This window comes from Myodes glareolus, chromosome 4 (genome assembly GCF_982192425.1).
Source record: "Myodes glareolus chromosome 4, mMyoGla1.1, whole genome shotgun sequence".
Taxonomy (NCBI): Eukaryota; Metazoa; Chordata; class Mammalia; order Rodentia; family Cricetidae; genus Myodes; species Myodes glareolus.
This window is the reverse complement of record NC_142029.1, coordinates 100,292,378-100,313,609: the sequence shown is the minus strand read 5'-3', so window position 1 is coordinate 100,313,609 and position 21,232 is coordinate 100,292,378. Positions and strand designations below refer to the sequence as shown.

Sequence of the window (21,232 nt, the reverse complement as noted above, 5' to 3'; positions counted from 1 at the left end):
TTATTAATCAAGCAGCATTTATATTTAAATGTCTTTTCGCAGCTGTTGCTCCTTTCTCAGCTGTCAAGCAATTCAAAGAGAACATAATAACATATATTATCCAGATTCTCTTTGTGTTTTTTATCTTCATGTGGCTTTATTTTAACCTCTGTTTCTTTTATTTTTAATTTTTGAGACAATGTTTCTCTATGTATTTGTGTCCTGGAACTCACTCTGTAGACCAGGTTATCTTTGAACTCATAGAGATCTGCCTGTCTCTGCCTCCCAAGTGCTGGGATTAAAGGTGTGTGCCACCACACCCAACTACTCACTCTCTCTCTCTCTCTCTCTCTCACTTTTAAGAACTTTAACCTTTTTTTTCTCCCAAGCCTGCATATATTTTTAACACACTCTAAAACTTTTGGAGGTTTTTTTCATCTTTGAATCTCTCTTTACTGTGTATCTCTCTTTTTCTGACCACATAAGTCTTTAATTTGCTAAGCAACATGGAAAAGATTAAAGCCATGGCAAAATGGTCTGTATTCTGTCAACTATATTTTAAATAAATACTGATTGGCCAGTAGCCAGGCAGAAAGCATAGGCAGGATAACAAGGTAAGAGGTAGAGGCAGGCTGACAAGAACAGGAGAATTCTGGGAAGAGGAGAGCTTATTCTGCAGTCCTGACCCAGATGCAGAGGAAGCACGATGTGACTGCCTCACTGAAAAAGGTACCAAGCCACGTGGCTAACATAGACAAGAATAATGGGCTAATATAAGTTATGAGTTAATAAGAAGCCTGAGCTAATGGGCCAATCAGTTTATAACTAATGTAGACGTCTTTGTGATTCTTTGGGACTTAAGACTGCGGGAACCAGGCAGGACAGAAACCCCACCAACAAGCCTGTTTTTCCCATGTCTAGTAATTAGCTGTGAGTATCACATGTAGAGTCTCGGAATGTGTGCTGGAACAGGCCCCATGTCCATGCCCTCTACTTTGGTGGGACCTTCTGAAACAATGTGTTCTACTAGGGAATAAGTGATGCTGCTCAAGCTGTTTACTGGCTGCCTTCTTTGAGGAGCAATGCAGGCCTCCCTGGGAATTGGCTGCTCTTGTGTGCAGTTACCTCCACTTGTTCCTAAGAAACAGAGCCGGGGCACAGAAACCTGGAAGGTAGCTGAGTGATGCCCAGGAAGGGACCCTTTTTGGGTGTCCCAGAGATCTAAATAGCACCTGCAGTTTGGACAAGTCTCTGCTGCTGTGTGAACCAGCACTGTGAGGTGGCCTGCTCTGCTGGGCTCATGGGAAGGCAAAGGCTAGAGCCTAGAATGACTTGCTGTGTGACCACAGTGCATCCCCTCAACCCTTCTCAGGTGTCCTCCTTTCCCTTCAGAGTGATGCTGGCACAACATGTACATGCAAAGCAGCAGGCAGTGAGGGACATTCAGAATTCCTAACTTCTGGCCTTTCCACCAGCTTGTCTCTAGAATTGAGAAGGTAAGAACATGCAGATTACAAGACGTGCTGTTTGGAAGCTAATCTTCCATCCTTGCAGGATTTGTTTCAAGTCCTTTAAAGCTAAAGGGCTCCTCCAGTCCATGGTGGAGAGTCTGGACTGAGGCTAAGGTGCATGGCTAAGACCCTGATGTCAGCAGTCTGTACTGGAAGGGCAGGCGATTCTCATGCGTGGAAACTTTCAGGGCATCCTCACGTTATGTGGCCCCTGCCTTAGCTCTAACCTTTGTATTTCTACCTTCACCTTAGGCTCATTGTGCCCAAAGTCAGATGGGTACTGTATACACAGTGGATCAGATGCAATGGCAAATGACCAGGGGTCTCTGCTGCTGTCACCCTCATGAAAAATTGTCAGTACCATGCTGCCGGACACCATATTGGCATTGAAGGCAGACATAGGACAGGGTGACACTGCTTTATCATCCAGGCTGAGCTGGGCGGGCCTGGAAAATTGAGCTGGTTGCCAGGCCCCAATGTGTTGACTAGGGGATCCAGAGTTTTCCTAGGTGCTTTATTCCTTGGCAGGATAGCCATAGGTCACCATACTCCTGATTTGAACTCAAGGATGCCCCATTACCGTCCTGATGACTATGTCTACTTTGTGACTTAGGTAGACACTTGGCTGGCTCTCTGGTGCTTCTACACAAAGACCAGCTTAGAGCAAATCATAAGAAAGACATGGTGGGGTCTTACATTGTTGACTTAGCACTCTCTCTAATCCTAAAGATTTCTTGTTTGTTTTGATTTGGTAGGGTTGACTTAGCCTGACTTCCCCAACCCCAAGAAAAAAATTCTAAAGACTTGTTTCCCTCATTACAGTATAATTGGCACTAACTTCAATGATGGAACTAGGAGATGGTGAGACCTCAAATGCCACTATCACCTCTTTGTGAAGCCATATCCTCTCCTGAAACAGTACTCCAAGGTGGACAAGATGCAGATGTTTCCCTGTGGCCTAGCACTGCAGAGAGGACCCCAAGATAAAACATACACAGAGGATGCAATGCCTAAGGTTTACTTGCCTTAAGATGTGGAAAGCATTTGCTCTCCAGATAGTACACTTCTGCAGAGGCAGTGCCTCAGACAGTGCACAGGGATGCTCGGGACACATGGTGCCTGTACTCTGTGCTTAGAAAGCTATCTTGGGACACAGGTTCTCTGCACATAGGATGACCATAGGGCATCCATTTGTCTGTGTCAGTGTGGCTGTGTACCTTAGGATTGACTTGGTGAACACAGCTAGTGTTTGCTTTCTGGGTTTTTTTTTCTGTCATTGGAATCCTGTGATGGCAGACATGACAACTCAGGGATCTTGGACTGGTTCCTTGTATACTGTTTGATTTGAGGGAGCACATCTATGGGGAATCCCTAGTTTCTGCGTTGAAGTCTAGCCACAAGAGGTCATGAGGTCCTGTTCTTCAGCGACCTGTGGCTCAAGTGTCTGCTCACAACTGACCCTCGGCTTTGTGTCTTGGCTGATACGTGTTTGAGTGTTTGTGGGGAGTTCTCCTGTACTTTGACCTTGGGGATCAAAATTGAAAATATCAGGCTTTTTATTCTGTGCCCAAAGTTCTTTTTATTATTATTTGACCTCTACACTTGGTCAGGACTCATCCCTGTGAGCTGTTTGTCCTGCCTGGGACTTCCAGTCCCCTCTGTTTTACTGTTTGGATTAAGTTTATGGCTATGCCATGCTTCCTGGGGTTTTGAAATCTTAACATTCCCTTCTCTAGGCAGGAAAGGATTCCTGTCCTGGGAGCCTGACTTGGTTTTAGCAGGCACAGAACTGAAGCTAGACTTGGAGACCCTAGAGGCCAGGATATCTGCAGCAAGCAGAACCTCAGGGGCACAGCCGTGCAGGACAATGCCAGTGGTCGAGTAGTGAGATGTGCTCAGGCCTGAGTCGTATGGATTCTGGGAAACAGTCTGCAGTGATCCACTGATTGGGAGTTACCCATCTCGCCAGATTCCATGGGGAGCCTGCACTCACAGGACTCCTCCTCTTCTGCGTCCTCCAGTTCCCTGGTACCCTTGCTGCTTGGTGACCGGGATGTCACACTGATCTCCTGATCTGACACCCTTTGCACAAATCTCCTAAAGCCAAACCCTCACTCTCCTGTGACTCACAGACACCCTTGACTAGGCCTGGATTTTGCTTTGGATTGTCTGTCCAAAATTTAAGAACCGTATCGCTGTGCCAGGCTCTGCCCATGACACTCTGTGGGGCAGACACAAAAAGGCATATTCTCTTTCTGGTTCATTGTATTTAATTACTTTAAATTGGGGAAAGCATTTGCTCTCGCATATAGTACACTTCTGCAGAGACTGTGCCTCGGACAGTGGACAGGAATCCCTGGGACATGTGGGACCAGTGCCCTATGCTGAGAGTGTTTGGCTAGAGACACAGGTTCTCTGCACATAGGTTGACGATAGTGCATCCTTTTTCTTTTGTGCATAGGTTGACAATAGTTCATCTATTTGTCTGTGAAAGGCTGGCTGTGCACCTTAAGATTGTCTTGGTGAACACGGCTAGTGTTTGTTTGATTTATGTTTTTTTTTTCTCACAGAGGTCATGTCCTTCAGCCACTTTTGGTGGGGTGAATAGTCTGCTCATGACTGACTCTTGTGTTTTGTATCGTGGCTGATAAGCCCTTGAGTTTTTGTGGAGAGCTTTGCACTGATTTTGAGGTCAAAATTAAAAACAAAAAGTCTTTTATCTCGTCCCCAAATTTCTTTTCATTATTATTTGTCTTGTAGGCTTCTACAGGCCTCCTTCCCATCAGCTCTATGTCTGTCTGTCACATCTATATTTATATTTTTTCATTATTTGGATCAAATATATGGTTATGCCATGCTTCCTGGGGTTTTGAAATCTTGGAGGCATTCCCTTTTCTTGACAAAAAAAGGATACCTGTCCTGGAAGGGTGACTTGGTTGTCAGTCGTGAAGCTGGCCTGTGAGGCCCTGAAGGTCAGGAAATCTGCAGCAAGCAGAACCTCGGGGGCACAGTCTTGGAAGAATGTTCTGTGCCACAGTCTTGCAGGACAACACCAGTGACCGAGCAGTGAGATGCGCTCAGGCTCCACTCTTCTGGATCCTCAGAAATAGTTCTCGGAGGGGATGGACTTTCACTGGTCTCCAGCGATTCATCATTGATGTGAGAGCTAGTGAACCATCTCCCCAGCCTCCACAGGGAGCGCCCACTCACAGGACTCTTCCTTCTTTGTCTCTTCCAGCTTCCCGGTATCCCTGCTATTTGATGATTTGGAAGCCATGCTGATCTTCCAAAAGGACACCTCTTAGTACATTTCTCTTAAATCATACCTCTTGCATACACCACACCCTCACTCTCCTGTGACCAACAGAAACCCTTGACTAGGCCCGGATTTGGCACTAGGTTGTCTGTCCAAAATCCAAGAACCATGTAACCATGCCAGACTCTGCCCATGTTCTGTGGGGTGGACACAAGAGTCATACAAAAGTCAGCTGTAAGGGCCTCCGAAGGCCCAGAGTTGTCACTTCGTGGAGCCTCTCTCTGGAATTGAAGCTAGACGGCAGTAGGAGGGTTCTGTGTGGCCAGAGATTCCACAGTGGAAGTTCTCTTTGTCACTTGCTCTGTTGGGGCTTTCTGAAAAGGTTCTCCTAGGATTGGTCATTCGGCCAATGGATTCACCTCCACAGTCCCAGAGAGACAAAGAGGCATTGCAGGACTGTGGCCAGGGCAAAGCTGCAGCCTTGTTCACACTGGAAACAAGTATGGTGTGAGGGCTCTGAGGGGCAGGCTCCATCTGCGCTTCACCAGGCATCTTGTGAGAAGAGCTTCCAGCACCGTCGGAATGCTGGAATCTAGGAAGGAGGCCTATTAGGAGTGTTCTTGCAGCTAGTTGAATGATTCAGAGAATGCTGTGTCTTTGTTTCCTTGTTACTCTTGAGTTTTCCAGGGATATAAGAACGCACGGTTCATACATATCCCAGGATAAATGCCCACAAGCACCTTCCTGTCGTTGGAAACCCTATACTTGCTGCTTGAGTGTCACTTTTGTGGAGTTGCAAGTGTGGATTAAAGCGAGATTAGTTCAGAAGGGTAAGAGTTATTTTCCATTTTGTCTTAGGCGCATTGCTTCTGGTCCTGTAATTAAGCAGACAGGAAAGCTGAGGACAAGAGAAAGCCAGCACTTAGTGTAAGCGTTGCACATACACAGAGGGGCTGGGGAAACGCTGAACAAGAGAATCTAACAGATGGTTTAGAACTGGGGCTTGTTTATCATCTCAACCCAAACCAGGAAATTGTAAACAAAAGACAGGAAAAGAGCCGAGCTAGAAGAGCCAGCAGCAGGCTGTGGGGAGGCGGAGGGAGGGCAGAGTGGAAGGGGAGGTGACTGGCTGATGTCAGGGCCCTGGGGCCTCCCCAGGGCTATTGTTGAGTTGGTGATTAGTACCAGCTCTGTCTTTCCTACTCAGAGGAAAGGGGCACTTAAAATATTTTTATATTTCTTTACTCGTTGTATGGGGGTGTGAATGGACATGTGTTTACCTTTCCCCATCCAAGTCCTGCCTTGGGAAGCAGGATGAAGACAAAGCATTCTCCTGTATCTGTCCGTCATATTCACCTATGACTCCAAAAGGTCCTCATGCCAAGATGGCAGAGGCTGGCTAATGTGCTCCAGCCTTTACCCACAATGGGGAGTTCTCCGCCCTCACTCCATCTATGCAAGGGAAGAAATAACATTTCTCATATGTTTTGGGAGAAGCCAATGGCAATCCCACCCCTGTATGTACTTTGGAAGCAACAGGTTGTCCCAAAATAACTGCATATTTTTCTGCCATCTACAGATCTACTTGGATAGACTGGGTAGAGCCAGGGAGGAGAGGAAAGAAAAACACCCTCAAAGTGGAGGCCTCGGGATGTAGATCAGCTTGTAGAGTGGTTGTCACAAATCCCCCTAGGCTCTGAATTCTGTCCCAACACTACACAAACTGGGTCTCAAGTAGCCCAGGCTATCCTCAAATCACTCTGTAACCAAGGATGAATGTGAACTTGTGATCCTTCTGCTTCCACTTCCCAGGGGCTGATTACTGGTCAGCTTGTAGAGTGTTTGGAAAGAGGAATAATGCTGCTGCCCCTGGTCAGGACAACAGGGAACTTGTGAACATAGGGACGCCATGAATTTTTCACATGAAACTACTGGAGGCAGAAGAGTCTCCTCCTCACTGTGATGGTTCCTGTTGAGGAATATTATTTTCAGATGTTATTTTTATTCATGCTGCATTTGTTTAACTCTGTAAAACTGTGTTACTATGCCTGTCCAAAACACCTGATGGTCCTAATAAATGGTTGAATGGCCATTAGCAAGGGAAGAAGCATAGGTAGGGCTGGCAGGCAGAGAGTATTAATAGAAGGAGAAATCTGGGAGGAGAGAGAACAAGGAGCAGGAGAACAAGGACAGGAGGACAAGGACAGGAGGACACCAGGGTCCAGGCATCGAGCTACACAGTCAGCCATGAAGAAAGAAACAAGGATAGGTATACAGAAATAGAGAAAGATAAAAGCCAAGAGGCAAAAGGTAGACAAGTTAATTTAAGAAAAGCTGTCAAGAAAGAAGCCAAGCTAAGGCTGGGCATTCATAAGTAAGAATAAACCTCACGGTGTGTTTTTAGGGGATAGGGAAGTGCGCCCACTCAAAAAGCTAAAAGACAAGAATAACACACAACAGGTTCCAGAATGGGGTCTGTAAGTGAATGGTAGACTTATTAATGGATGGAGGATTAACAACGTTGTCATGAAAGCAAAGCAGGTATCCCTAATCCTAGATGGATCTGGAAGCTTCTCTGCCATCTCTGGGTAGGGGGAGCAATAGGGAGTAGAATAAATAAACTTGGAGAAAGAAGAATGAGTCCCCAGAATGCTATGTGATGATCTAGGTGTGTGTCAGGCTCCAGGTGACCATCTGGGTGGATTTCAACTCCAGTCTTCTGTCCAGTGTCCAAGTTAGCCCTCTGTGGTTGGTGGGATTCCCAAGGCAGGAAACCTATGTTGATGGAGTCTTTTGTTGGGTTCCTGCATGGACTTTTTCTTAAGTACCTGATGTGGGACTCTACTCTGTATGCTGTGAATAAGTTTTATTGCCAATGGTAGATGGGCATTGAAGAAACTCATTATGGAATTTACCTTCAATGTGACAAAGCTAGCCATTTGGGCAAGAAACTATTCTTGCCTGGACTGCTTGACAATATGCTATATAAACTGGACATGCAGGATCCACAGAAAAATGACTGCTGAACTTGCCAAAAGAAGGTGAGACACTACTTCAGGATTCCTGCTCCACCAGAGAAACTGCCAGACATTCGGCAGGATATAGAAGAAAGTGACTGACAAACTGCCAATGTAGCAGAAAAGATCTTCAAATTTCCTACTTCACTGAAAAGTCTGCCAGATATTATTGGCCTATAGGCTAAATATGGATGCCCCAGCAATACAAACAAACCTTGGGTGATTATCCAGGCAGTGAGATGTTTCTGTCATTTCTAGAACTTTGGAAGTTGCTTACAATGCACTTCTGTTTATTTAGATATTATTACATCTTTCTGGACTCTTTGATGGAATTGAAGACAGATTTAAAAAAAGATAAATTAGATATAAAATTTTGGACCCTCATAGATAGTATAGATGATAAAGTATTTACCTTAATTTGCCAAATATAAATAGACTAAATATTGTAACTATAATTCTTGCTTGATAACTGTTTTGTATATGTAATTTCACTATGTTAATCTTAAAACTTTCCTTTTTATTTAGACAGAAAAGGGGTGATGATGTGGGATTCTCCTCTGTATGCTGTAAATATGTTTTATTACTATTGGTTAATAAAGAAGCTGCTTTGGCTAGTGGCATGGCAGTATAGACTTAGATAGGAAAACTAAACTGAATGCAGGGAGAAAGAATGCCATGTAGCTACAGAAGGAGAATGATTCCAGAACCTTACCAGTACCACAGTCTCATGGTGATACACAGATTAATAGAAATTGATTAATTTAAGATGTAAGAACTACCTAAGAATATGCCTTTGCCATTGGCCAAACAGTGTTATAATTAATATAGATTTGAGTGATTATTCGCATCTTGTTATCCAGGAAATGAAAGCAGTCTCCCTTTATAAATAACCCTTAGTGGGAACTTCAAAGTGAGAAAACTTATGATGACATTTCCTCAGTTCCTTCAAACACAACTCAGAAAGCTTGCCCCAAGTTGTTTAAGTTTTTTCTTAGGGCAAGGCAAGGGCAGGTTTTGCCAGCATGAGGAAGCTCTTTTTATATGCAGCCTATGTCTCCTTCTGTTTTATGGAACAAATCATCTCCTGCTTCAACTTCCTTGGGGTGCTGTGGTTTCTTTGAGGAGAAGTGGCCAGATCACAGATGAGTGCTTCCAAAAGGATGTCAGCTCTTTGGAGTTTAGCCCTGAAGCTTCAGGGGTCAGAACCCATCTTGCACAAAATCATTGGTTCATCTCCATATGTACCTGTAGGGTGCTGGACACCACACCTCCTGTGTATTTGGGGGTCAAGGTCCCATGCATGCCAAATGAATTCCGTGCCATTGACTTAATCCACCTTCCCTTCCATATTCTTTTCTGAAATAATGCTAAAACAGGAGCTGAGAGATAGTTCAGTCAGGAGTGCGCTGCAGCCAGTGTAGCCTGTGTGGCAACATCCAGGCCAATGAGAGGCCCTGTCTGTAAATACAAGTAGGTGGCACCTGAGGAATGACAGCTGAGGCTGTCCTCTGACGTCCACCTACACTATGCACACGGGCACCTGCACACACACACACACACACACACACACACACACACACACACATTTTCCTACATGATAGACCAACACGAAGGCTATACACATAAAACAGAGAGTGGCAATACTCATGCTTCCTCACGGCATCTCATATAACAGAGCCCTAAGCACAAGCCCAGGCAATAGGCATCAATGTGATGCTGCTAATGAGTCACAGACCCAATCAGAGCTTTGCAACTTTCCCTGCTGTGTGTCCAGAGTCACCTTGTGTCCTTTCAGCTCCCTAGCCTTCTGTAGTCTGAGACAGGTCCCCTGTCCTTCCTCGCCTGCTTCCCCAACATTGGCCTTGGTGCACAAAGTCCATTGGTTCTTCCTGTAGCAGCCGCCTTTATGTCATTCCTGTTCCAAAGGTGACTCCTTGTCCCTCTACTTTTAGCAACAGTAATTAAACTCATACATTCCCCTAGCTGGGCTGTGGTATAATTATTAATTATTCTCTGTTTGATTTCCTTTCTGGGGTAAGTAGGCACGTATGTATTGTGTTTCTAAAGGGGAAAAAATTTCTCGTACAACATGGTATATGGTCACAAACTTAGACATGAGAAGGTATTCCACACTCTATTGAGAGGAAGTGTCATAGTTGCCTTGTTCTGGTTCTGAGCTACTCAACTAATACCAGAGACATTTTTTAATGCTTTTTATTTCACTGTAGACAAGATCTGAACTCTGAATTCATGTGAGCTTAATACTTTTCTCTGGAAACATAACTAATGAGCTATAGGAACCCAATAAACTCCAAAGACCTGTGGACCCAGTCACCTACGGAAGTGTGTCACCATCTTCTGGGAAAGAAGGAGAATATTTTTCAGCTTGCATATCTGATGCTAAGCAACAAGCTCATTGTTCGACAGTTCTCACAAATGTACCATGCACAGGTGAGTTGACTTCACGAATTTGTGAGTCTGGAAAATATTTTTCCATTAGAAAATGAGAGGGAGAGAGAAAGCAGCCCAGAATTTGGAAACAGCATTAATCCTATTGAAAAGTCCTTGGTACTGCATATGCCCATCTCCGAGGAAATGCTAGAGGGGCAGGCATTTTGTAAATTGTATCAACCATCAGAGACTCTTTGGGTTTTTTTTTAACAGGGCTTCAATGTGGATCTTTGTAGGGTGTTTCTGTGTGAGTGTTTCTGAGAGTCTGTGGCCGATGTCTCTCTGTGACGGTCTTTGTAGAGGCCTCCATGTGGATGTCTTTGTGCATGCCCATGAAGGGCTGGGTGGGCTTCTGGGGATCTGTATGGACATGCCAATGACAATCTCCCTGGAAGGATCTTGATGCATCACTGTGGACTTCTCCTAGGGCCTGCACAGTTCTTATTCCCTACTGTCTCCCACTCTGCAGTGTCTGTGGACATCTCCTCAAAGTGTCTGTCTACAGCTTTCAGGGTCTCTGTCTGTGGATTTCTGGCAGGGACTCTATAGCAACCTCCTTCTATGGCTATGGGGTTTTTGTGGAAGTCTCTGTGGAGAGCTGTGGGATAATATTTTTGTACTCTGTAAAGATTTCCCACTTGTATATTGGTTCAATAAAACATTGATTGGCCAGTAGCCAGGCAGGGAATATGGGTGGAGTAACCAGAGTCAAAATTCTGGGAAGAGGAAAGGTAGAGACACAGTCATCCTCCAGAAGCAGAGGAAGCAAGATGAGAATGCCTTACTGAGAAAAGGTACCAAGCCACATGGCTAAACATTGATAAGAATTATGAGTTAATTTAAGTTGTAAAACCTAGTTAGTAATAAGCCTGAGCTAATAGGCCAGACAGTTTGTAAGCCTCTGTGTTTCTTTGGGACTAAACAGCTAGAGAACTGGGCAGGCCAGAAAATTCCATCTACAATGGAGATGTTTGGGGATATCTGTGTTTTGAACCATGAATGTCTCTGGGAGAAAATTTCTAGAGTTCTGAGATGTTTCTCAATGTGGACCTATATTAGGGATTTTGTTGAGATTTTTTGGGATCTATCAGTCAGAATTATTGTAGAGGTCTCTGTGAGATTCTGCAGGCCCAGAGCATATCCATTATAGTTGACAGGACTGACAGTGACAGCCCCATTCTTGCTGCCTGGTCTCTTAGCATCACCATCTCTAGCTCTTGTACAGGGAGGACACCTAGGACACACCCCCAAGATTTTGCTGAACCCAAATGTGCCTCCTGGGCTCCTGAGAGGACCCAGTAGGGCCAATCTCAGGGTCCTGACTTCACGCTGTCTTCTGAGACAACTCTAGAGGCTGCTATCATTAAAATGGGCTAGGTCAGAAGAGGCCTGTGTTTCCTATATCCACTCCTTAAAAGCTGCTGAGTATCACTGTAGACTCTTGGGAAGATTTTCCGCTGTATGGTGTGATTTCCGTGAATGAATAAAGAAGCTGCTTTGAATCTACAGCAGGGCAGAACTTAGCTAGGCAGGGAAACTAAACTGAATGCTAGGAGGAAGAAGGATGGAGTCAGAGAGAATCCACATAGCCCTGCCAGAAATGGATGCTGGAACTTTAGCCAGTAAGTCACACCTTTGTGGTCATACACAGATTGATAGAAATGGGTTAAATTAATATGTAAGAGTTAGCCCTGGGACTGGAGAGATGGCTCAAAGGTTAAGAGCACTGATTGCTCTTCCGGAGGTCCTGAGTTCAATTCCCAGCAACCACATGGTGGCTCACAACCATCTGTAATGAGATCTGGTGCCCTCTTCTGGCCTTCAGGCATACACTGGGTACATAATAAATAAATAAATCTTAAAAAAAAAGTTAGCCCATGAGAAGCTAGAACTAATGGGCCAATCAATGATTTAATTAACACAGTTTCTGTGTGGTTATTTTGGGGCTAAGCATCCAGGAACCTATGAGCAGCTCTCTCTTCTCCAGGGAAGTGTGCTGGAACAGACTCCATGTCCATGTCCTCTACCCTGGAGGGACATTCTGGAACAAAGTTTTCTATCAGGGAATAAGTTATAGTGCTGTAGCTGTTTACTGGCTGCCTTCTGTGAGGAGCAATGCAGACCTCCCTGGGAAATGGCTCTCTTGTGTGCAGTTACCTCCACATGTTCCTAAGAAACAGAGTCTGGGGCACAGAAACCTGGAAAGGTACCTGAGTGATGCCCAGAAAGGGACCCTTTTTGGGTGGCCCAGAGATCTAAAGAGCACCTGCACTTTGGACAAGTCTCTGCTGCTGTGCGAACCAGCACTATGAGGTGGCCTGCTCTGCTTTGATCACGGGAAGACAAGGGCTGGAGCCCAGAATGCCTTGCTGTGTGGCCACAGTGCTTCCCCTGAATCCTCTAAAGATGTCCTCCTTTCCCTTCAGAGTAATGCTGACACAAGGTGTGCTTGCAAAACCATCAGCCTCAGAGAGACCTTCAGAATTCCTAACCTCTGACCTTTTACCAGCTCGTCTCTAGAATTGAGAAGGTAAGAACATGCAGATTACTAGACGTGCTGTTTGGAAGCTAATCTTCCATTCTTGCAGGATTTGCTGAAGTCCTTTAAACCTAAAGGACTCCCCCAGTCCATGCTGAAGAGCCTGGACTGAGGCTAAGTTGTTTGACTCAGAACCCAGTGTCAGCAGTCTGCACTGGATGGGCAGTACATGTAGGTAAACTTCTAGGGTGTTCTCACACTACGTGGCCTCCTTCCTTAGCTCTAACCTTTTTATTTTCTACCACTTCCTTAGACTCATTGTGCCCAGTCGGGTAATGTATATACAGTGGATCAGATGTAATGCAAATGACCAGAAGTCATGGGACCCTCAGAAACCACTCTACAGCTTCCATTCTCATGAACATTTGTCTGTTGCATGGTGGCCACCATTCTGGCATTGAAGGCAGACACAGGACAGGGTGACATTTTTTTCTTGCCATTCAGCCTAAGCTGGGAGGGTCTGGAGAACTCAGCTGGTTGGCAGGCTCCAGTGTGGTGAGTAGGGGTCCCTAAGATCCCTAAGTCCTTTGTTTCTTGGTAGGATATCTAGAGGTCATGATTCTCCTGCTTTAAACGCAAGAATGCCCCATTACCATCCAGATGACTGTGCCTACTTTGTGACTTGGGTAGACACCGGTCTAACTCTCTGGTGCCTCTGTCCACATTTTCTTCACAAAGGTCAGGTTAGAGCAAATCAGGAGAAAGACATGGTGAACTGACCATTAAGGTGGGGTCTTACTTGTTTGACTTAGCACTTACGACAGTCCGAAAGGCTTCTTATTTGTTTGGGTCTTGTAAGGTTTATTTAGACATCACCCCTAACACACACACACACACACACACACACACACACACACACACACAAATCCTAAAAACCTTTGTTTCCATAATTACAGTGTGACTGTCTCTGACTACATTGATGGAGTTAGGAGGTGGTTCTGTCCCCTCTTTGTGTGGCGACATCCTCTCCTCTCCTGGAGCAGGACTCCCAGACATTTCTCTGTGGCCTAGCATGCAGATACAACTTCAAGATAAAACATACTCAGAGGAAGTAATGTGTAAAAGTTTATTACTTTTAACTATTAACTACTGTAATATATTTCTGTAGGGGCAGTGCCTTGGGCAGTGGACAGGCATCCTTGGGACATGTGGAACATGGGCTCTGCGCTGATAGCGGCTGGGTACCTGGGCCTGCTTGTTGCCGCAGGGCATCCCTTTGTCTTGGGCAGGTTGGCTGTGCACCTTGACGTTTGCTTGATGAACTGTGCTGTTTCCATGGGTTTTCTTAGATTCTGGCAGAATACTGTGGTGGGATCTAGGCCCACTGACTGGATTTGGGGGAACACAGCTATTGGGAACCCCCAATTCCTTCTTTAGAATCTTACTCACACAGGTCGTGAGGTTCAGTCCTTCAGCGACCTGTTCAGCAACTGGCATGAACAGTTTGCCTGTCACTGATGGTTGACTTCGGGTCATAGGTGGTGGTAAACCCTTGCATTTTGGATTGGATGTTTCTTTTACTTTGTATTTGGGACTTAAGATGGACCCTATAAAGCTTTTTATTCTGTCCCCAAAGTTTTCATTGTTTGACCTGTTACCTTGGGCAGGCGTGGTCCCTTTAACTTGTAAGCCCTGCTTTGGTTTTCTAGATGTTTCTTTTTGGTTATTTGACACAAAGGTGTGGCTATGCTTTTGTTTCCCTGGTTTGGAATTCTTGGAGACAGGGTACATGTCCTCGAAGGGTGACTCGGTTGTAAAGGATGCAACCTTGAAGCTGGACTCGGACGCACTGGAAACCAGGATCTCTGCAGCAAACAAAACCTTGGGGACCCAGTCTTGGCAGAACTTGGCAATGGCACACTCCTGCAGGCCAAAGCCACCAGCTGAACAGTGAGGTGTGCTCTGGCCCGAGTCTTCGGCATCCTGGGAACAGCTTTCAGAAGGGGATGATAGACTCCCACTTGATTCCAGGAATTCGTTGATATCAATATTACCCAACTCCCCGGCTTCCAAGGGGTTTATCCAGTCACAGGGCTCCTCCTCCTCTGTCTCCACCAGCTCTCTGATATCCCTGCTCTTTGAGGACTGGGAAGACACACTGAACTCCTGAACAGATGTCACATTGTCCCTCTGGGCGGTTGTAGGGGCCTCAAAGGACCCAGAATTGTTACCAGGTGGAACCTCTCTCATGAATTCTCCGTTTCTGTGGAGAACAGAAGGACAGTTGTGTGAGGATTGAGATTCCACAGTGGAAGCTTCTTCTGTTCCTTCCTTTTCTGGGTCGTTCTTGAAGGGTTCTCCCAGGGCACTGACCATTTGGATAATGGAGTTGTCTCTAGATTCCAAGGGCAGAGATGCGTTGGAGGACTGTGGAAAGGGCAAAGTCGTAGAGGCCTTCATGTTTAAATCACATTTGGTCTTGAGGCCTCTGAGGGGCAGGCTCCATCTGTGCCTTACCAGGCGTCGTTCAATATGTGCGTCTAGCACGTTCTGAATGCCTGGATCTAGGACGAAAGTCCCATTATTAGTTTCCTTGCTAGTGGTTAAATCATCCAAGGATGGTTTTTTTCCATTTGCCATATTTGGTTTTGAGATTTTAGGCGGGACCGACTCATGGTCTAAATATATTACACGACAGGTTCCCTTGGGCAACATAGTGTCATTTGTTTGTCTCCCCTCATCATTTGAGTGGTTTCTTGGGGTGCCTTTTAGCTCTTCTTTTCCTGCTGTCACCGGGGAAACACTTGGCACATCACTTCTCGGGTGTCTAATGTGGCAAGTTTCCTCCTCCGTCTCAGAGATGGTCTCAAAACCTTCTAGTCTCCTGTAGAGAGGTTTTTTCAGAGTTCTTCCCAGACATTTTGTTGGATCCTGGTGTGGGTTACCCCACGGTTGCAATATCTCTGGACCATTTAATGAGACACTCTGTGGATGCTGACTGCTTTCATTTGCCAGTGCCGAGGGGCATGAAGTCCTGTGATTCACTTGTGCCTGATCCAGGTCCAGAGATAGCTGGACTTTGTGAGGGCCTTGACCTTGGTGTTGCTTGATTGTCTTTTTTAAGTATTTTTCCATCTGCGGCCAGAGTTTGGGGCTAATGAATTTCCCCTGGAGATGGAGAGCAGCCCCCTGGCCCTGTGAGACCCAGCTGTTAGAAACCTGTTGATTAAATGCTTCCTGGGAATCTTTGACCATGACTGGTAAATCACTCATAGTTTCTCGGTATTTCTTTAAAAGGTGGCGCTCTAGGTGTTCAACAGCAGGTGGGACAATGACGTGGGTTCCTGAAGTTGTAGGGCAAAAACCCCCATCATCCCTAGTTGCCGCTGAATCGCATGGTAGCTTTGAGAGAGGGGATGGGTTATGGGCCTGGGTTTGGATTCTAGTCTCTGGTGGAGATCGGGACCAGGAAAACTTTGGATTCAAAGGTGGGGATTTGACCGCGTGATGGAGCAAGGGCTGTGGAGGACAGAGCTGTGGAGGGTCCTTTGTCTGATCTTGTAAGGGGCTGTAAGTAGAGTTTACATTGAACAAGATGGAGGGGTGATGTAGTGAAGCCCCTGCCATGCTGACAGTGGCCACAAGGGACTCACTGTGGAGAATTGGGTGCCCCCAGAAAAGCTGACTGTATGTCTCCTTTAAATCATTGCCTAAGATCTTCTGGTGAGCCGAAAACTGCTCAGATTTGCAGTTTTTGGTACAGAAGAGGCGTAAGGTGATGTTGTCCTGCTTGCTGTTCCAGGAGTGCAGCCAGCAAAGATCTGATCTTCCTTTTTCTTTCTCCTTCCGAAGATTTAGTTGGACTCGTTTACTAATTTCAACTTCTAGCATCTCCTGCACATCACAGTTGATGAAAGAGGGTTCCCCAGTCTCTATCTGCCAGTGTGTGGGGCCTGTCCTGAATGAGGCCTCGTGGATGGTAAGTGAAAGATCCTCTTGCAAGGACTCATCACATGTTAGGTTTGAGTGGTATGAGGTGTTGGTAGCTACCTGGTGTCTGAGAAAGCCTGAGCTAGGCCTGCTTAAATGGGCACGGCCTGGAGATGTTGAGGTAGGCCTGCTTAAATGGGCACGGCCTGGAGATGTTGAGGTAGGCCTGCTTAAATGGGCACGGCCTGGAGATGTTGAGGTAGGCCTGCTTAAATGGGCGCGGCCTGGAGATGTTGAGGTAGGCCTGCTTAAATGGGCACGGCCTGGAGATGTTGAGGTAGGCCTGCTTAAATGGGCACGGCCTGGAGCTGTTGAGGTAGGCCTGCTTAAATGGGCACGGCCTGGAGCTGTTGAGGTAGGCCTGCTTAAATGGGCACGGCCTGGAGATGTTGAGGTAGGCCTGCTTAAATGGGCACGGCCTGGAGCTGTTGAGGTAGGCCTGCTTAAATGGGCACGGCCTGGAGATGTTGAGGTAGGCCTGCTTAAATGGGCACAGCCTGGAGATGTTGAGGTAGGCCTGCTTAAATGGGCACGGCCTGGAGCTGTTGAGGTAGGCCTGCTTAAATGGGCACGGCCTGGAGATGTTGAGGTAGGCCTGCTTAAATGGGCACGGCCTGGAGATGTTGAGGTAGGCCTGCTTGAGTGGTCAAGGCTTGGGTTGATTGAGGAAGGCCTGTTTAAGTGTTCAAGGTCTGATTGGGTTGAAGTAGACCTGCTAGAGTAGTTAAGGCCTCGGGTGGTTGAGGTAGGCCTCTTTGGGAGGTTAAGCCTTGGGGTAGTTGGCATGGGAGAAGACAAAACTTGCAGAGGTGTGCTCTGTGAGGTCGCCAGTATTTTCCACTCAAGCTCAGGAGCTGCCATGCTGGGATCTAGCATGGGTGGAGGACAAGCCACAGGATCCAGAGGATGAGATGGGTAGGAAGGTGCCCGTTGTTGTGGTGGTGAATGGTGTCTTCCAGTCAAGGTCTCTGGTGGCCAAGAGGCACTCACAGAGAACTGTGACTCAGTTGATGAGGAATCCAGCAGGACAGGAGACAAGGGCTTAGAATCTTGGAGCAACAGGTGTTCATTGCGAGGAGCAGAAGAAGTCTCTAGGGATGAATTGGTGGCCACAGACTCCTGTGTGGGCTGCCTAGGTGGCAGATGGGCTTTGGCAGCATCTGGTTTGAATGCTTCACCTGAGGCATCTTGTCCTGAGTCCTGGCAAATGCTGGTGGTATTGACAAGCCTCTCCTGCATGCTGTAAGAGACAGGAGATGTGATTGCAGCCAGGACCTCAGGGGCCAGGATATGGGGCAAGATGAATAGGGAAGGACCCTCTCAGCCCATCACAACCACCGTTCCACACTCTGCTCTTTACAAGACCTTGTGCTCTTAACCTCAGGACTGTACTCACATCCCACCCATCCAGAGGGCCCCTATTCCCAGGATAACCTCATGCCCTGGTCAGGGGTGATCACACAGCAGGCAATAGGAGTGAGCCAGAGAGAACTGGAGATGGCTCACCTGTGCGGATGTGAACCCAGTACCTTGTCCTCCTTAGTTTTCTTCCTGCTGCCTCTGTAAGCTGGAAATGGAGACTGAGTTATTGGTGGGTATAGGAGGGACGTGGTATCTTATCAGAGACTGAATGAACTGTCCCTTCCATAGAAATGAAAAGTTGAACAGGAGCTCGGTCATTTGTGAGCAAGGCCAGGCGCCCAAATGCATGGAGAGCCAGGCACATGTTGGGCGGGACAATGCCATGAACCAGTCGCCTCCACTTCTACTGACCTCCATAGCTGTCATTATTTCCCTGTGGAGGGGAGAGGCAGGACCAGCGCTCTGAAAGAGGAAAATGTCTCAGAGGCAGACAACCAGATTACCTCCAAATCAGAGAGCATGGCACCAATTCATCCCATGGCCCACTTCCTCCCACACCATCCCTCCTCAGGCAGCACCCAGTCCTGGCTGTCCATAGCTTTAGTCTAAGCACAGAACCTGGGAAATGTCTTCAATTCTGTGTTCCTGCCCAGGAACTGCCTCCTGAGGGTCCTGCAACTCATTAGTGTAATCACGGGGAGAGAGGCTGAAGTCGCCTCACCAGGGGAAGGAGGTAGCCTACCTTCCAGGGTCCTGATTTTCTTCCTGACTGATTTTCTTCCTGTCTGATTCACCACCTGACAGAGAGAGACAGCACCTGCAGCCCCATTCATGGATCTATAGTGTGGGAAACATGTGTTCTTTTTCTCTCGGGAAACTCAAATGGGGGCTGTGAGATCCACCATGGATGTCATTGATCAAAGTTCTGCTGAGGAACCAGAGTCTCAGCTCTGAACTAACAGCAGTCACTTCCTGTTGTCCTGGAGGCCATAGCCCCCTTCATATCAGCTCAATCAACCCTATAATCATGTATGTTAGAGGGGGACATAGAAACCATTGCTCAGAACCTTTCCTTTCTCAGAGGTCGTTAACCAACCCAGGAACACCACCCCTAGCCACTGTCACAAGGCCTCTCCCAGGTATGATGGTCTTAGAGCAGACGTTTTGAAGCCCACTCTTCCCTCTGCCCTACCTGTCAGTTCTCAAGAGGATGGGGTCCAGTGCTTGGCTGAGATCCCCTGTCAGCCACCTCCCTATATGATTTTGGAAAGGGAAGTCTGGAGAGAAAAGAAACTATTCTTCCTTGTTTTGGGCCTAAGGCATACTTACCTTCTTGGTGGTGGTGTTTTCTGCTGGTGGAGGTGAGGGTGAGTCAAGGGGGAGGAAGGGTAATAATAGGTGGAAGAACCCCAGTCCACACACAAAGGCAAAGATCATGTCCATTGCCCAAGTGGTGGAGCTGGGAGTCAGCCATGAAGAATCAACGCTTTCCAGAAGAGAGAGAAAATTCTCCATCTGAATCGCAGTGTTGCTCTCAGGCAACTGAACCCTGAGAGTTCTCTCTGGGAGTTGGCAGTTGGCCAGGCCTGCATCACAGGGCTCCTGTCTTCCTGTCACAAAGGGCTTTTGGGGGGTGGGGCGCTAGGAAGAGCTGACCAAACAATCACTCCTGTCCTCCTAGGTTCACATGGGCTCCATCCTCCACAGCCTTTTGTGTCTGTTTCTAATTCCATCTGCACACTCCATCTGAAATACAGTCTTGTTCATTTTCTCTTCCTCTCCTACCCCCAGAGAGAGGCTTGTCCATGTTCTGTGGGCTTTGGGACCTCCAAGCCACCTCTGGTTACATACCTCCTCCGAAATCCCCACCTCCTAATCCACTCCAAAATTCTAGCAACTGGAGACTACTCAAATATGTGAACCTAGGGGTGTTCACCTGCCCCCCACAGTCCATTCTCAGGCCCTCCATGGGCTTGTAGCAATATCATAAAGCAGAATTCACTTCATCAATGTTCAAAAGTCTTTCACAGTCCAAAATCTCTTCTGAGACTCAAGTCAATCTCTTAACTGTAACCTAACGTAAAAGTAAAACTCCCATTGAAACTCTATTTCAACATACAATCTCACAGAAAACATATTTCTGTTCCTAAAGGGAGAAAAGAGGGTGTTGTGAGGAAATACTGGACCAAAGCAAGACTAGATCCCAGCAGGGCAAACTCCAAACTCTGCACCTCCATGTCTGATTTCAAAGGGCTCTTCAGCTCTCCAGTCCTCTCAGCCTGTTGAGTGCAGCACACTCCTCCTCTTGAGCTGCTTCCACTCCCTCTCAGCAGCTTTCCTTGGCAGGGATCCATGGCTCTGGCATCTCCAACATCTTGGGGGTATCCAAGGATTCTAGGTTTCACCTTCATAGCTCACGTATTGGTCTCTCTGAGCCTCCATGCAGGGACACCACTGACATATGCCTGGCCTCAGCAGCTTTCCTTAAGCACAGGGAATGGTCCCATAGCCCCTTACTCATGTTTCCTTCGTGACTCTAATGCCAGAACCACATGACCAAAGTAGCCAAGCTCTGCTGCCTGCTTAGCATGATACTTGGAACCGGGACTCTTCATGAATTGTATTGGCATAAGCTTTGATTTGTTGTTGCTCTTTAGGGACAAGACATTCCTTAAGGCCTTTTCTTCTCACCAATTGCAGGATTAGCTGGCTGGGGTCTTGCCCTGAGGGGACTCCTCCCTTCACTCCCTTCCTCTTTATCTCTTTCAGCACCAAGCAAGGCTCCACCAGTGCATTTCTTGTGCTCTTGGTCCCCTCCAACTGTGCACTTGTATTTCCTTTTGCCCTGCTAGATCTTTTTTATTGTAGATGTGCATTGCAATGACTAATCTCTAATAAGCACACAACAGAGACAGTATTAAACTGTCTTGAAGTCTTCTCTGCCTTGAACGCCTTAGACGTCTTCCTAAATATAACACCAGTAGCACAGATACTGAGAGCAATAACCAGTAAATGGGACCTCCTGAAACTGAGAAGCTTCTGTAAAGCAAAGTACTTGGTCAATAACACAAAATGGCAGCATAGAGAATGGGAAAAGATCTTCATCAACCCCACATCTGTTAGAGGGTTGATCTCCAAAATATGTAAAGAAGTCAAGAAACTAGAGATCAATATATCAAATAATCCA

The 21,232-nt window shown here is 46.7% G+C and overlaps 1 protein-coding gene across 1 annotated transcript; it reads right to left on the bottom strand.

Annotated features, from left to right (window-relative positions):
• Positions 1 to 13,805: 13,805 nt before the first annotated feature.
• Positions 13,806 to 19,671, bottom strand: LOC125416067 (uncharacterized). Its single transcript, XM_087905754.1, has 4 exons — positions 19,375 to 19,671; positions 18,788 to 18,842; positions 18,190 to 18,250; positions 13,806 to 17,923 (listed from the first exon to the last, which is right to left on the bottom strand). The coding sequence occupies exons 1-4, from the start codon at positions 19,558 to 19,560 to the stop codon at positions 13,840 to 13,842; spliced, it is 4,386 nt and encodes a 1,461-aa protein (XP_087761880.1). The 5' UTR covers positions 19,561 to 19,671; the 3' UTR covers positions 13,806 to 13,839.
• Positions 19,672 to 21,232: the final 1,561 nt, after the last annotated feature.

Excerpts from the sequence above, each read along its gene's own strand:
- LOC125416067 (XM_087905754.1), bottom strand. The coding sequence starts at position 19,560 with ATGGAGAATTTTCTCTCTCTTCTGGAAAGCGTTGATTCTTCATGGCTG. Across the intron at positions 18,843-19,374 it reads AAAACACCACCACCAAGAAG|GTGGTGAATCAGACAGGAAG; the intron begins GTAAGTATGCCT and ends TCTCTCTGTCAG. Across the intron at positions 17,924-18,189 it reads CTGGGTTCACATCCGCACAG|CATGCAGGAGAGGCTTGTCA; the intron begins GTGAGCCATCTC and ends TGTCTCTTACAG.